The sequence below is a fragment of the Dinoponera quadriceps genome, unplaced genomic scaffold, assembly GCF_001313825.1.
Source record: "Dinoponera quadriceps isolate SergipeBrazil2010 unplaced genomic scaffold, ASM131382v1 scaffold397, whole genome shotgun sequence".
NCBI classification, from domain to species: Eukaryota; Metazoa; Arthropoda; class Insecta; order Hymenoptera; family Formicidae; genus Dinoponera; species Dinoponera quadriceps.
This window is the reverse complement of record NW_014554705.1, coordinates 1,075,836-1,091,477: the sequence shown is the minus strand read 5'-3', so window position 1 is coordinate 1,091,477 and position 15,642 is coordinate 1,075,836. Positions and strand designations below refer to the sequence as shown.

General features: G+C 39.4%; 1 protein-coding gene across 7 annotated transcripts in view; it reads right to left on the bottom strand.

Moving 5' to 3' along the window:
• Positions 1-15,642, bottom strand: part of LOC106740953 (dopamine D2-like receptor) — a 183,974-nt gene that overhangs the window by 20,490 nt on the left and 147,842 nt on the right. For all 7 annotated transcript variants that reach the window (XR_001374144.1, XM_014612451.1, XM_014612452.1 and 4 more), the window contains exon 2: positions 128-237. Coding sequence is in view for 6 of the 7 variants with exons in the window: in XM_014612451.1 (XP_014467937.1) it covers positions 128-237 (110 nt within the window). In the remaining variant the exon portion in view is untranslated. The remainder of the gene's footprint in view (positions 1-127; positions 238-15,642) is intronic.

Here is a 15,642-nt window from a genome sequence, read left to right as displayed (position 1 = left end):
CATTTTGAAGGTGTAATGATAAAAAATATTAAATATTAAATATAAAAATATTTATTGAATATAGCAATATTCGAAACCTCGAGATTGCAATTTTCGATTTTTGTATGAACAAACAAAAAATATTTACCTGTCTATGGAAATAGCGACGAGGTTGAATATAGAGCTAGTGCTGCAGGTCACATCCATCGCGATGTAAAAGTCACAAACAAATCCAGGTAAACTCCAAGACCCGTTCACCTATAGAAACACGAATAAAATGAAATTAATTTCAAAATGGAGGTATCTTGATTAATATTCGCCCATCTCTCGCACTAATAAGAATTTGCTATCGTTAGTTACTAAATCAATCTTTGTTTAATACAAATCATTATGTTCTCAACGTAATCGTTAAACTATTTTACTAGTAAATAAGAAGAAAGTTGCTATTTATCAGAGAGTTAAAGATATTAATTCTCTCCGTAGTGAGACATTTTTCTCTTTCATTTTAAATATTATTATTCATTCAGAATATGTTTGTATTCTCTAAGTACACCATAACCATAATTTGAAAATTATTTAAAATATATAAATATGTTAATATATCAAAATTCAATTATAAAACATATAGTATATATTGAAATATATTATATATAATAAATTACTGTTTCACCGTGGCATATTAACACTAAAATGACCGACAATTAGCGTGTACCTTTCTACCGGAGCAGTTTAAATAAGATTTTTGAAAAAATACGTAATGCAAAAGAGAAAATATTTATTCATTTACACATTGCGATCAAAGTTACGTTTGATTTCAAAGAATGTACCATTAAAAATTGGAGTAACTTTTATAAGAAAACCGGTCATTTTAATCACTTCGGTAGTTTTAGTGTTAAATAATAAAGAAAGTATATTGTGTACGTTATTTAACGATATGTAATATATTATGTGTTAAATGTGTTTAATTTCAATTAACGTAAATAGGTAACGTAAATACGGTAAATTTCCATGAAACAATGTGCAATATTAATAACTAACTTAAAAGCGAGCAGCGAAGCGGATAAACTGCAACAAATCACCGGTTTAATACCGGTCGATTACACACTTTCAAAGTCAGTATCATTGTAGGAATTTTAATATGCTGCCAATAATGCCTTGTACGGCCGATTCGGTGCATTCGCGTGTTTCTCGAAAGCGCTCACGTCCTATTCATATTTCCTCGCAGATATGGAAATAATCTCGGCCAAAAATCGCGCGCGCGCGAGACAATCGTATGTCGCACGCGATTTTGCACATCACCGGACAAGCATTGTCCGCGGTCGCCGGCGAATTCAAACGGGGACGGGGTGCATTTTTCAAGCGGACATTCCGACGCATTCCGATTACATCGCCAGCCTCTACAATATGCAATATATTTTATCGTTACGGTATGCATTACGACGTTGATTATTTATTTTCGTTGTTTCCGTCGGAAATGTAACGCGCACCTCGAGCGGTAAGACGGTTCGATATTTCTGCCCGGAGTTTCTCACGTTGCTTGCAGACTTCCGGCCGGCTGTGCACACGGCAGCGAGGGCAAATCTACTTTCAAAGTGGCGTAAAGCGATAGGTGAGATGCATATTTGTGCCTGTATGCTTCGAACCTGTTGACGGATAAGGTGCCGACGCGAAGGTAACTTACGACTGAAGATACGTCGTCACGAGTCATGCTATTTTGCGCGACGGATACATTTGTTTCCTTTTCTTGTAAAATAATTCGGACAATTTTGCGCGCGGGAACTGCAAATTCCATTTGTACTCCCGAAACATTGTATCGGCTATGTCTATCTCTTTCTACATGATCCCCCTTGGTCTAGGTTTCCTTTGACAAGATCACCGTTAGATTGCGTTGGGAATTCGTATAATCCCCCCTTAGTCTTTCCTTTCCACGGTATCGCACGTACGGAAATCGACGAGTTCGTGCCAGAAGCACGTGCGGAGAAAATTATATCTTGGCAATCTCGCAGTCTTGATATTTGGCGTGCAAGAAATATCTAAAAGATGCGCGCTTCTGACATTTATTACCGTAAGGAGTTACGTCCCCTGTCTTTCTATCTTGTTAATAAACTATATTTACATTGCTCAATATATTTTTTATCGTTACTGTAAGTAATTTTTCTACGTTACCACGTTTCTGCTTACAGTAGTTCTCAATGCAACGTTCGTGAGAGGAAGTGCAAGTTTCCCAAAATGCAATTGCATTCAGAGTCACCTTTGAAACGTACAGCTATCCCGGTTTCATATTTTTAACGTGTCCGTGGAAAGAGTATATGTAAAAGATCAAGAACTCAAGTTTTAAGAGGAGAATAGAAGGATATAATTCAGACTATTTAAGTACGTGCAATCTGTATCCACGATGTCATCTCTTGTAATTCCTCCCTTTTCCTCTTTCTCTCTCCTTCTCCTCTTTCTCTCTTATCGCCGGAAAAAGGGGTAGAAAAATGGTACGGGCATGTTAAGCTTCCACGGTGTACACGAAGCGGGAAATTTTCACTTCTGTAACTCTTGGTTATATATGCGGCGCACAGGCTGTGCGCCGTGCACACACGGTAAACACATACGTGCATGTGAATACGAAATAATATTCCGCGGCGAGGCGTACACGGCGTTATACATTAGTTCAGGGTCTAATATAGGCATTCCCCCATACGCCATAACACACGCATGAATCGCAGTTATTACATAGTCTAAGCAGCTTATTAGCTTCGTTTTCATCGGTTTCCCCTTCGATAAATTTGAATAATCTACTCGCGCGCTATATATTTTACGACACCGCTAACTTCGCTTTTCCAGCATCTGATCGCAGCACCTCCACGACGTTTATCAGTTCTCACGTTAAACAAATTGATATTGATTAATAGTAAGTCGTAATTATATATTACGCAGCCTGACACATTTAACATTTAAACTTATTATACCTGTTTCACCTCGTGCGTCACAAAATATCTATACAGAAAAACACAAATTCTTTATACATGAGATGTGTGTATATGTATGTATGTGTGTGTGTGTGTGTAATTATTCGTAAATTGTAAACTATGGAAATAAAATATAGTCATTTATTTATCGGCGGGCGACACTATTAATAAAGTATGATGTTTACAGCATCGCTCTTAAATACGATCCAATATACTCTACGGTAACGAAATTAACTCAAACAATAATTTCATCATGGGCGGTGTGATGCTATTTTCTATTATATTGTTATCGACAATGTTTGCACATTATTGTTTATGTAATTAGTTTATGTAATTTACGCGTCATTGTTCCTGTTGCATTTAAATTATTAATTGCACTTAATTATCAGTTATTCGTTATTATTTCGCTCGATATAATTAATTGTACATTTAGAAGATTGAAAATAACAGGGGTGGCGGAATTATATCGACTATTGTTTAATGGTTTAATATGTACAAAATGTGCGACGACTCGGTATGCTCAACGTGCGTAATTCATCTCGAAAGCGTGTCGCAAATTATCGACAATCTGTGCCGCGCTACTTTGCGTTTAAAACTAGCGCGAACTAAATTTCCAATAACGTTCGCGGCGACGTACAACGAAGTAATTATTATCGTCCTTCGCCGTAACTTCGCTTGTTACACGCCCTATCGGAGCGTTACACCGGTTTACAGTGGCTTTCATGATAAAAGCGTATGCGCACGCGCACATTTCCATCTAAGATCGACGGGTTTCTGCGTTTTTAAGCGAACGCGGCTTCGCGTTTCATTACAATTGGAACCCATAATTGGCTTCTAACGAGTCGACGCGATAAGCGAACGGTGTTTATGAACGAATGACGCTTGTGTTTATGAGCGTGTCAGAGTTTCAATGACAAAAGGGCCGGCCGCATGCGATGCCGTGCCGCGAATTACGTGCGAGCCTAATGAAACTTGCTCATCCACATATCGCCGCGTTATGCCATTTACCATGATCAATTATTTAATTATATAAATAATTTTTAATCTCGTATGGATCGCCTTTGGCTCCATATTAATAAAGCTCCCAACCTCTTTATTTTTAGCACACATGTTCATATAAAGCATAAATCTATATTTAAATTCATAGAGCGGTACACCTAGGAATTGATAATAATTGTCTTAACCATTAGTATTATAAATTATCATTCAGGTATGTATAAACTTTACTAGGTTAATAATTATAAAGAAAAGTTCTTTCTTTTTGAATATTATATATGTCGAGGATTTTACACACACACATATATATATACTGTACTAATTTTTAGTAATAATAAATTAAATAAAAACACGACTAAACCTACTCGTAATACGAATAAATAATATTCCGATTGGAGAAAATAGACGAGATATCTCTATCACCAGGAAACTTTCTTCTCAAGACGCAATGTGTCAAGTGTATCTTTTTAACCGCAGAATGCAGCTATGTATGAGAATCGGCGATAATGGTGTCTCGGGAGATCTTTCATATTTCTCATTACCGCATTTGATCAAAACAAACTTTACTCAGCTCTGTTATATGCGTAGAATATGTCAGTCTGTATCCCTTGTGGTATCATTAACTTCTACAAATTCCAACGAGACACCCGGAAGTGTAGTTAAAAAAGTGCAAATAGACGTAGAAGCTAAAAATTCAGCTGGGGAACATCGCAGCGCGCGCCAGCAAGATTGTATCTATTTGGAACGCGCAATTTTCTTCTTAATATATATCAGTAATAATAGCAGTAGCACACACACACACACTAAACACAGAACAGCGGGATTGTTAGTTATACATGTACTTTCTGATTTCGCAGGAAGATTCTTACGTACTTTTCGTACATTGCGAATAAGTCGAGTAAAGTTCAAAGTAATTACAAGTAAAACCTAATTACAAGTAAGACCGCCAGGTAAATATACGGCACTGGACTCACATGAAAATTGCAGGTTCCAGTAAAAGGATTCTTTAGGAAACTCGAGAAATTTCGTCACACCAACGATGTGTGTCAGGTTTTGCGCAAGTCGCGATAAAAAAGATACGGAGATCTAATGCAGCTCCTTCTCGCTCCAGTGAAAACTTTTCAACCGCCTCGAATTTTGTTTCAGTGAGCTCGCGAAGTTGAAATCTCCTTCTTTTTTTTTTTTCATTACACATTTACCAAAGTATTTGCGGCTTCGTCAGCGCCAAGTTTTAGCAGTTTGTAACTTTGTCCACCGTCGACGCCGCATCTACTTCAGTATTTGAAATGCGAGAGTCTCCGTATAGCCGCTTTTGTCGACGGAGGTTGGTTGAACTTGTCAACGATGCAGCCGTTACGAGGGAGCGTGCTTCTTTGAAATGTAGCCGGTTGACATAATAAATTTCCGATGGCACGCTATTAATTAGGCCTGCCACCATTTAAATCCCAAACATGGCCAGACTGCCGGATGTCGCAATGTGTCCTCGTCCAAAGTTGAATCGCGGCCAAGATGTCAATGGAGCATCTAGGCCAATTTAAATGCATTTCGTCTGTTTGGTATGTCAAAATCGCTCGCCTACGTTTCCGCTATCAAATTTATGCGAAATTCATCACTTTTTGTGTCACATCAAATATAATAAGAGTTAATACGTTATCATATTCAATAATATTTTACTATCAATAATATGTTATTACGGATTCAATATTAATTTGTTATCAATAATATGTTATTATGGAGATCATTTATTTATCATTGATTGCAAATTTTTTTCATATATTTAACTATTATCACAATCGACCGTGATAAATTATACCATACAATTCTGTCGCGTAAAACGCGTAAAATTTGCATCTTTTGGGATGCGTATTTTTATACTTTTTGCTGCAAACGTTGTTACGAACGTAATAGGATAGACTTACCGAATAAATCGTTTTCATGTTATGCAAACGAGTTACTCGATGTTTCCCAAATAAATTGTTTTCTCGTGTAAAACAAATTGGTCGTATTAGCCACTTAAAACGAATATATTTTCTAAACTTCATGAATATTCACTCCTAATGCTTATTGATTTACGTTACTTTTTGCATATTTCGTATTTTTGCATTTTCGCATGATGTAGTTATTATTATATTTATACACTATGTAGAAACAACTTGATATATAACAAGTGGCAACAACTTTATGTGAAAATCAAGCAAATTGCCGCAATCAAACCGCATTTCGTACGACGATTATTGTAATGTTAAAACGCCAGCAGTCTCTTGAGTCGCGGCGGCGAAGCAGATGCGTGCGTCACGTTAATTGCGCTGCTTGTCGGGCGTAATCGTTAACCAAGTGTCTGTTTAGGAAGCACGTAGCTAGTGTGAATTGCTTCTTGACAAGGAGAGATACGCAACCGGTTCTCGCTCAGCGAGATGATACTTCGTTTAACATATTGTCAGAAACTCCAGGAAGGAATAAAGCCCAAGAAGTCATAATTACTATGCTCATTAGAAATTATATAAGATGTTTGTGCGCTGACGCCTCGGCCAACCAGGAAAATATTGTGCTGAGGCAAATATATCAACATTTTAATTGATTCAATGAGGTATTAAACGTAACAACGTAAGGAGTTACTTCCGTCCGAGATGTCAACGATAACCTTAATCGTTTAAGGAAGTAGTGTACAATATTATGTTATAATTCGATATCGTAATCATCTGATCGAACACATTGTGTCATTGTTAATAGAGAAATTGTTACAGAATTTCATTGGGGCCCTTCATTGTGGGGCCTGTACGTTATAGTAATCGTGTATGATGAGCTATCTGTCGCAAGAGCGAATGTTATAGGCGCTGTACAAAGTAGAATAGTGGACAATAATAGATGGTTCGCAATGGCGCACGGCGAACAATAGAACATTAAGCCACACAGGACGCTCGTGATGAGTACAACAGACGGCAATCCGCACTCGCGAGTCGGGTATCAATTTGGCAGATATTAATTAACGACATCCTTAGTGTGTTTCCAGCTGGATGCCGGTAATCGCGAGCAAGGTGTCGCGGCCGGAATGGAAATTGCGGCAGGATCTTGCTAGAAAGAGAGAGGCGGATTCATTACGCGTCGTATCGTCGTATATTCGCTTTAATGCACTCGATATAATATACTCGATCGTCGTACATATCAGGATCGACCGACAGAATATATACAGAGCACTCACCATACGGAATGCATGGGACATGAAGGATACGGGCAAGGTACTCAACTAAAGTTGAGCACCAATGTCGAGAATTTAGCGGACAATGCTCCTGTTAATTTTCCACGAGCTACGTGCGCGAAGAACTGCGCGAAGAACTGCGCGAGCGTCCCAGGTTTCGATTTTATTTGGGTACACGTATATCGAAAAATCGATCTTCCATTCCTTCGTTTTGCGATATATACTAGAGTAATAATTTTTATTAGATTCTAATCAAGTTTTATCGTACGTTGGTATCTAGATTATATATGAACGAACGGTTTGCTCTTCCTTTCTCAAGTTCCAAGCGATTCAATTAACTTGCGTGGATTTTCGACAGGCAACCGTGTGTCCACTGCGGCGTGACCTTCTCGTTTCCCAAGTGACGCGAGTTCGTTAGGTTTTTGATAAAAGAGCTTCACATAATTCTCCTGGATAGTCAGTGTCCGTGTAGCAGGATTCACGGGTGATATGATATGTAGGAAGTGCGCGAATTATTATATGTATACCAGCAATATGTCGTGGATGCGCATTGTGCGTAGACGCGAGTGATTGATTTCAACCGATATATGGAGTCGACTACTAAATTAGTTTGCATTGATCCTACGTACGTTGATGAATGCTACGATGGCTTATCGTGATTTGACGGATTATTCCGAAAATGCAATTAATTTTAGCGGGGAGGTTTTGCAATTTCGAATGCCTAAAATCTACCACTGAAAGACCCGCACCGGAAAAATCAATACAACGCTTTCTACCAAATTGGATCCGGCGAATTTTACGTTTTGATTTTCAGTTTTATTAACAAGTCTTTCGAAATATTTTGAACTGAAAATGGAAGAATTGCCGCATAAGAGGAAACGATTTTAACAATTTTAATAATATACTCGAGATGATTTTTAATTAAAACAAACGTGCCGAATTAGAAGCCCATTTTCGTTGTGGCGCAAAAATACCACCGGAATAGAAAACACGCAATATTAAAGAGAGCATACGTTTTATGTTATTCGCGAAAGAACTGACCCGACGCTGCGACAGAACGCTGTCATCTGGGAAATAATAACAAACGTTAATACGACAAGATAGATGACGCGATGCGCGCCAAAGGTAGTATAGTTTTTCAGTGACCGTATTTTCCATCGATGTCGGCTATCATATCGAGCGCTTAAATGGGTAACGGCGTTCCCATTAATTCCCGTATCGAGCGGCTGCAGTATTCGGAGCGATTCACCTCTTGTAATTCAATGATGTGGCGGCAATGGGTGGGGCAAGAGGGAGGGAGGGAGGGAAAAGGATGCGGTACGGAGGCTGTCGGCAAAATTGATTTGGGATTGATATAATCACCAAAGTTAGACTGATGGATAGAGGTGTCAAGAGGGGTGCGTTAAGCGAGGCCGATGGAAGCGAAGAGGAAAAGCGGAACAAGCGAAAGAGAAGTCTCGAATGAAACGCGAAAAGCGAAAGGGGATGCGAGAATCTGTCTTAGGTGGATGGGACTTCTTCGTGGAGCATTTTAGGAACGGCATCGCTAAGGCTAAACTGGTCGTTAGCGCGAACGGATGATCGATCGAGGACAGGTCGAAGTAACGCTTTGGCTTCTCGATTCTGCCGCTCGGTAAATTAATTGCGCTCGGATCTGCCAGCGCTGACAGGTGTTTCTAAAGGGACGCTGTTTGCTTCCTCTTTCTCGTCACTCGTTCCTCGCTCGTTGTCGGTCTTAAAGTTCGCCGACGTGTTTTACTCGGATGATACGCTTTAAACCGTCCGAGGATACTTTCGCGAGATCTAACAAGGTAGTTTTTCAGTTGAATGAGAAATGTGCTTATCCGTCGGAAACGAGGAAAAAGCACCGATACGACTGCACTTCAAACGCGACATTCATTGTATTAGTAGAAAAATGTAGGGATGCGCTCTGATACAATGTGAATAATGCATCTCGCGTAATTTCGCACAATATAACGAGATATTCTCTAAAAAAAAAGTTAAAATAAACAAACAGGATCTCAACTCCAATATTGTAGCTGCGATATGGCAATGTTAAAATCGGTTCTCTATATACATAGCTTTATTCTATGTTGAAATTTTTACAAAGTAAATAAATAAAATCTGTCCCTAATTTATATGAAATAAGTAGACCACACACACGTACACATACAGGGATGATTGCAGATTGCTTTTTATCTTGTCTTGGGAACGTGTCTCAAGTCAAGTGGATCTCCTTTATTTTACATCCCTGGTCTTGTATATCGGTACGAGGATCAATATGAACATCCCAGGCATAATTTATGATAATCCCACTCTCGTTTGCTCGTATTGAAGTAAATGTCAAAAGATATTTTTCATGTAACCCGTGTTATTTAATCGGAATTCGCCAAAATAGATGTCCGCGGCTAAAACTTAATTAATATGTCTCGCTAGCATACTGGTCCAAAAATAATGGAAACTTATTAAAAAATATTACAAAAGAATTGCAGTTCTTACGATATTACGGAAGCAATCAACAGTCCGCCGGCGTGATCGTTATTACAGCCAGAAACTCTGAGGCCAACATTAAAAATCCATTAAGCGGAATGGCAGTGAATTTTTTACCCACAATTCGGTGACCTTTCGCGGTGACAGGCGCCGAAAGCTGTGTGAAACGAGGCTTCGAGATTAAAGTAATTTTTGCCAACGATTCTTATTGTGAACGAATAGGATGAGCCGGATTTCTCGTCTGTTGCGCGACTCCTTATTTCTCCGTAGACGACTATCCGACGTTCGATACCTTTCAAACTAGAGAGAGAGAGGGAGTTCGGAAGCAGTTTACCAAGGTACTCGTAAATTAAATTGCCGACCCGATAACAGCTGAACGACTGGATGTACTAGCGACTTTCGTGTCGCCGAAAGTGATACCAGTCGGAAGGCTAGGAGGAGGATTCCACGAAATTATCAAACCACTAGATACATTCTCAATTTTATTTAATCAAAATTGCGTTTTCACGGAAGTCTTGAGAAATATTACGTCGTGAACAGAATACAAAAAGGTAGTGAAAGGAATAAATTTAACAAAATATTACACAAAAAGTCCAAAAAAAAATATATAAATAAGAAAACAGATTTTTTTTAAAAAGTCCAAAGAAATAAAATACTAATCACAAGCTTAAACGTGTTTAAATACATTAAATTCATTTCACGATCCTTACATTCCGTCCCGACCGCGATTAATCCTGTTCAATGCTGTTTTGTCGATTGTTCGGCGCAATCGCGGCTTAATTTGGTTTTGACATCAAGTTTATCAGGCGAAGAGTTCTACGCGAAACGACTCTTTCGATTCTGAGCGTGCTCGACGAATGGAAACTTTGCCAAGAGCTGACTGCAGGTACAGTAAAATATGCAGAGTGCTTAAAGATACTTCCCGTCGGAAGATGTTTCGAGTACACACACCGGCCCACGGAAGCGTACGTGGGAGCGTAAATATCGCTTCTATTGAAAATTGCACGATGCAAACGGGCGAGACAGGCTCAAAACGATGGCGGCCGTTAAACTCGCCGCGGTTAAAGCTGTCAAGAGCACCGCTAATTTCGACGACGTTGAATCGCCCACGTGTGTCGCAGAAATCATGCGGGCGCAACGCTGCAAGGATCAGTTGCCGGCCATCGATGTTAATTATGCGAAACCGCTCCGCCGAGCCAAGTTAATATCTCGAGATTATACTTGAATCGAATTTATTTGGTTAACGTATTACCTGGATATTTTATAGGAGCAGAAACGTCCTTTAAGTGCCCTTACAAAAGATACGATATTACTACTTATAATACGGCCCGCTTCAAATACAATTCTCACCCTTCGGTCCTTCTCGATATCGCATTATAAAACGTAGTCCTGTTTTATATCATGTCTTGCGTCTACCATGTCGTAATTTCCGCGTGAAAGCGGCCGTCGAACCCTTCGATTTTCACAGTAATGAATGCGATAACCCCGGAGAGTAATTCGAATAATTGGCTGACGCGGCCCTTTCTGCGGGCATCCTGGAACACGGGTGACGGATCGGACCAACTCCGAGATTCGGACACGTAGTTAGGACTTAGACGGGATCAGATTAAATTTACCTATCCACCTAGCAGCACGTGGTAAGGTGAGAAGAGTGGGCGGCAGTAGTTCGTGCTGTAGGCGACTGGAAACGTCGAGACCCTGAGGTTAACTTGGCGCAAATTTAGACAGTCACGAAGCTCTCGCATAGTTCAGCAGCGCTGCTGGACTGGCATTATTACCGACCACGGAAATTCGTGCCGGTCCGTTCGGTATAGATTGCCGATATCACTGGGACTTGATAAGCCATCGTGGTGGAGATAGCGCGTAATCGCGATCGGAAGCGCAGAATTTTGCCGATCACTCTATGGGTAGCCAGATACTTGGAAGTTTCACCATGGTAGTTAACGCGACGAGGCTGTTGCCGCTTTCGTGCCAAACTATGCGCATCGTAAGTTGCCGTTATCGAATTCTTTTCTTCTTCCAAAGCAACAGCACCGGCGATGTAACTGTGCGCACACCGTCCGATGCGTGATTAAACTATGGCCAGAATTTAATTACAGAACCGCCGATTATTTTTTCCAAAAAGTAACCGTTCCCGCAACGAAAGTATAAACTGCAGACTAATTTCTTTCCTGCCGGATATGCGTAATTAGATGATAATATGTCGCGTTCATTATACTTACAAAATTCATATTGTATTATTAATTATTATTAATAGATGCATTAATGTCATGCTTTGAATTATTAATAAAACAATGCTAATATAATATCATATAAAATATAATATATACATATACATTATATTAATTAATAATGATAAATGTATTTACACGAGTAGGTGTTTAGTTCGTCTTTCTCGTTCATATTTTCGTAAGAGATATGTAAATATCGAGTAAGACCGATTTGCGACGAGTCCCGCGAACTTTGCCTTTCGATTTTACACCCGGATGATGAGTTTCGCAATCAAATCGGTCGAAAGTTGATATTGGAGTAGCTTATTAGAGTTCGCGAGCTGTAGACTTTCGTATCCCGAATTGTGTTTTTTTGACCGGTAAATAAAAGTATATGCTGAACTAAAATCCTCTACCTTGGCGCCATAGAAAGCGCAAAATTAAGGTAATCTCCGTACGTACTAGCAGTTTGTGCCGAACGTGCGCTTTAGTTGCGAAAGCTGCCAGCTGGCAACCGCCAGTTTAATGTATACAATTTTCAGGCTCCTCCCGTTGTTCAAACTCCTACCGCTTCTCTTCCTCTCTCCTCTCTCCACGTCTAACCTTTTTTAATTTCTCTTTTCCTGCTATCCGATTAATCCGGAGCTCACATTTGATTACACCGCTGCAAAGATGGGGCTCTCCGTTTCCTCGATAATTTGAGTTTCACCTTCTGTGGTAAACTGTGCATTCAAAACGCGGAACAATGAGGCCGCGCAGTGGCAAAAATTTCTCTCTCAGCTAGCTAGTTAATCCAACGTTAACTTTTCGCGCCGTCTTTATACTACAATTTTGTATACGATACAAAGTATAATGTAATATATATAATAAGTGAGAATTCAAAAGAAATTTTATGCCTTCTGAATATTATAATTCTTGATTAGAGAAAAAGAGAGAGAGAGAGAGAGAGAGAGAGAGAGAGAGAGAGAGAGAGAGAGAGAGAGACGAAAAAATTAAAACTTGAGAGTATAGTCTTAAATAAAAGTTATAATCTCGTACGAACGTACACGCACATATATCAGGATAAAATTTTCGTTCAGAGAAGTTTCATTTTGCAAAAGTTTACTTCAACTTTCCCGTATTTACGAGCACGAAAGTTGCAAAATTAGATCGAAGTTCCAAGATCTAAAACTCTCGACACCTTCGACGACATTATTTTAGATAATACGCTCAGCTATATATATGTATAACCGTAATCCTATAGTAGAAGAATTTTAATTTAAACTTTACGTCGGACATATAAATATGCAAAATACAATTCTTTCATTTTTATAAAATTATCGTCACTGTGCTCCTCGTTGTTTCTTTTTCACTTCAAGCAAGCAATTTCCAATAGCACGCAGCCGTTCGCCGCATCGTATTCAGTATGTGGGGTTAATTTAAGGTTTTAATAACATCTTTTCTCCGTTCCCTTCGACAAACTTGAATTTTGTTCCCTTTTTATATAAAGACCGGCCGACGCCATTAGATGTATTATTACACCGAGAAACTGCAAAAGGAAGGCACAAATTGATCGTTCACCGTAGTTCGCGACGAATCTGTCAATACATTTTGTTTCTAGGTTGCGGAGCATGATACACTCATAACATCATAAGGGCGACGTGCAGCTAAATAATACGAGACACGCTCGGTGACAATCGTTAGCGATAGAGACCTTCGTCACGCGGAACGACAGCTCGGAGATCCTCATTTGTCTGTGCCAGGTCGGGCCGTGCCGGACATCCGCTACGTTACTACGATGTGCATTCGCATTCGGGGTCGAAGAATATCGAACAGTCGCAATCCCTTTTGACATGCCGGGAACATTACTCGTGAATAATTTGAAAATTATGCCACGCCCCCTTCCGCGTTCATATATCTTCAGTTGCGCCTTCCGTTCGCCACAACGAAGAATTCCGATGCCGGCGTCGGAACGGGAACGAGCGTGAAAACGGCGACTACTTAAGAATTCTCTTCAACACGCGCGAAAGGATCGCTTTGATATACCACGTATTCCACTTTCCGCGAGGCTACGTAAGATACTTAGGTCTGATTAGGAGTTCTCGGCGTACTGAAATTTGATGCGCATGTTGAAGGCGTTGGTGCATGTTTTCCGGTGCGGCACTTGTTTGCCACGAAGCAAACTTCCTTAAGAGTCGGCTGTTGAGTTTCTTAACGAGGCCACACAATTAGCTGCGAGGTTTTTGCAACGTACCAGAGCGTTAGAATCTAAATAAGTCACTCGAATGTTAAGTTTCCGCTGGACGTGTTAATCAACGTTGGCTTAAGATCTTTCCTGAACAGCTGTGACGGATATTTTTATTATGAGTCCCGTAACGTCAATCTGTATCAGTCGTTAGAAAAATATTTCACGACAGATCATAAGAAGAATATACAACGGATATAAAAGTCACGAATGATTACTGACAATATTTACGAGCGAATGGATCGGTGATTTGTATTACGGAAGTAGAGTTATTCGCTGCATGCTCAACACATTTTACAAAGATGCGGTAAGATGGAGTTGCTCGCTTCCAAAGTGATTATCGAGAACATCGTATAAACGATACGACGTAGCGTCCCCTTAACTCGAAACAGGTTATGAGAAACTGTCCCCCAGGGATTCCTCGATCCAGCGTAATCAGTGGATTCAAATCAAACACTGTACAAGGTAACCAGTGAACAGAGTATATTCGCTTCGCCGGACATGCAATACACAATCGTGCGATACGATGCAATCTGTCGCTTGTTTACATAGCACCAGTTATTTAGACAAAACACGTCGAGTATTGACAATGTGTTTGAGTAAACAATTATATACAGCGCGAAATACCGATAATAACACATGTATCAAATATTGACGTTAGTTACCGCGCAGGTTTGAACATTTGGTTGAACTTTTTTATAATAAAATCTAACGAAAATGTTCCGCTCACTTAAGAGATGCATAGTACGTGCAATAAGTAAATAAAATAAGTATGTTAAGCCCGTAATGCATTAATTTTGTGATTACTGGATGCAACAAAGTGAAATGAGCTTTATATAATCTTTTCTAAAATTTTCTCAAATTAAGGCAAAATTTTAGAACAGAACTTTTTCGTACGTATAACTTCTAAAGAATTAAGCTTAAACACGTAACGTAAATTTAAACATGTAATTCGTGACTTTTACGTAGAATATCTTACAATCTTGCTTTACGATTATCAGTATATATTCATTAAATATAAAATACAATATTTACTAATTTTTCACGACAGAGATTAAAATGAATTCCAAACGTATTTTATATTGTCGTAGCCTCTAGTGGAGAAAGTTCGCCCATGAAATTAATCCGACAGACTTAATAGAATATATTCGATTTCGGTATTAGTAATACTCGTAAATCGGACAAATCGATAAACTGAATAGGGTTCAATGTGAATGCCCGACTTCACTACAAAGATCATCTAAGCTTTGTATGACGCATCAATTTCCACTCTCATCAAACTAGTTCCGTTCGAACTTCCTTCAATGATTCGACCGATCGACACGGCGAACGTTGGAACGTAGGATTCTTAGCTCCCCCGTTGGTATTCCATTACGAAATGCCGACGTATCTCTTCAAAGGACTCCTAAACAACATCTTCTGGGTATTCTCGTAAATTAAGACACACCAGTGAATTCGCTATTAGCATCAATGCGAGTGTTGTACTCGTTTCACGGTAAATAGGTGGATAATACTACGGGAACTAAAACACATGCATCCATAGCTACACAAAACAAACTGCGTAACTATATGCTGCGAATATGCTGTGAA